This window comes from Terrapene carolina, unplaced genomic scaffold, assembly GCF_002925995.2.
Source record: "Terrapene carolina triunguis isolate 2854851 unplaced genomic scaffold, T_m_triunguis-2.0 Scaffold29010, whole genome shotgun sequence".
Lineage (NCBI taxonomy): Eukaryota > Metazoa > Chordata > Testudines > Emydidae > Terrapene > Terrapene triunguis.
This window is the reverse complement of record NW_020693361.1, coordinates 1,795-2,083: the sequence shown is the minus strand read 5'-3', so window position 1 is coordinate 2,083 and position 289 is coordinate 1,795. Positions and strand designations below refer to the sequence as shown.

The 289-nt window shown below is 67.5% G+C and overlaps 1 protein-coding gene across 1 annotated transcript in view; it reads left to right on the top strand.

The window, feature by feature from the left end:
• LOC112122915 (prelamin-A/C-like) overlaps nt 1-289 on the top strand; it is a gene marked incomplete at its 3' end in the record, with an annotated part of 5,020 nt that overhangs the window by 4,634 nt on the left and 97 nt on the right. Inside the window, exon 4 of the mRNA XM_029914050.1 lies at nt 7-227. Coding sequence (XP_029769910.1) covers nt 7-227 — 221 coding nt within the window. The remainder of the gene's footprint in view (nt 1-6; nt 228-289) is intronic.

Genomic DNA, 289 nt, shown 5'->3' with positions numbered 1-289 from the left:
TCCCAGCTGGCTGCCAGGGAGTCGCAGCTGCGGGACCTGGAGGACGCGCTGGCCCGGGAGCGGGAGACCAGCCGGCGCATCCTGTCCGACAAGGAGCGGGAGATGGCGGACATGCGGGCCAGGATGCAGCAACAGCTGGACGAGTACCAGGAGCTCCTGGACATCAAGCTGGCCCTGGACATGGAAATCCACGCCTACCGCAAGCTGCTGGAGGGAGAGGAGGAGAGGTGGGTGCAGAGACAGGCTCCTTGATGGGGTGGGGGAGGGGCTTGCTGGGGGCGTGGCCAAG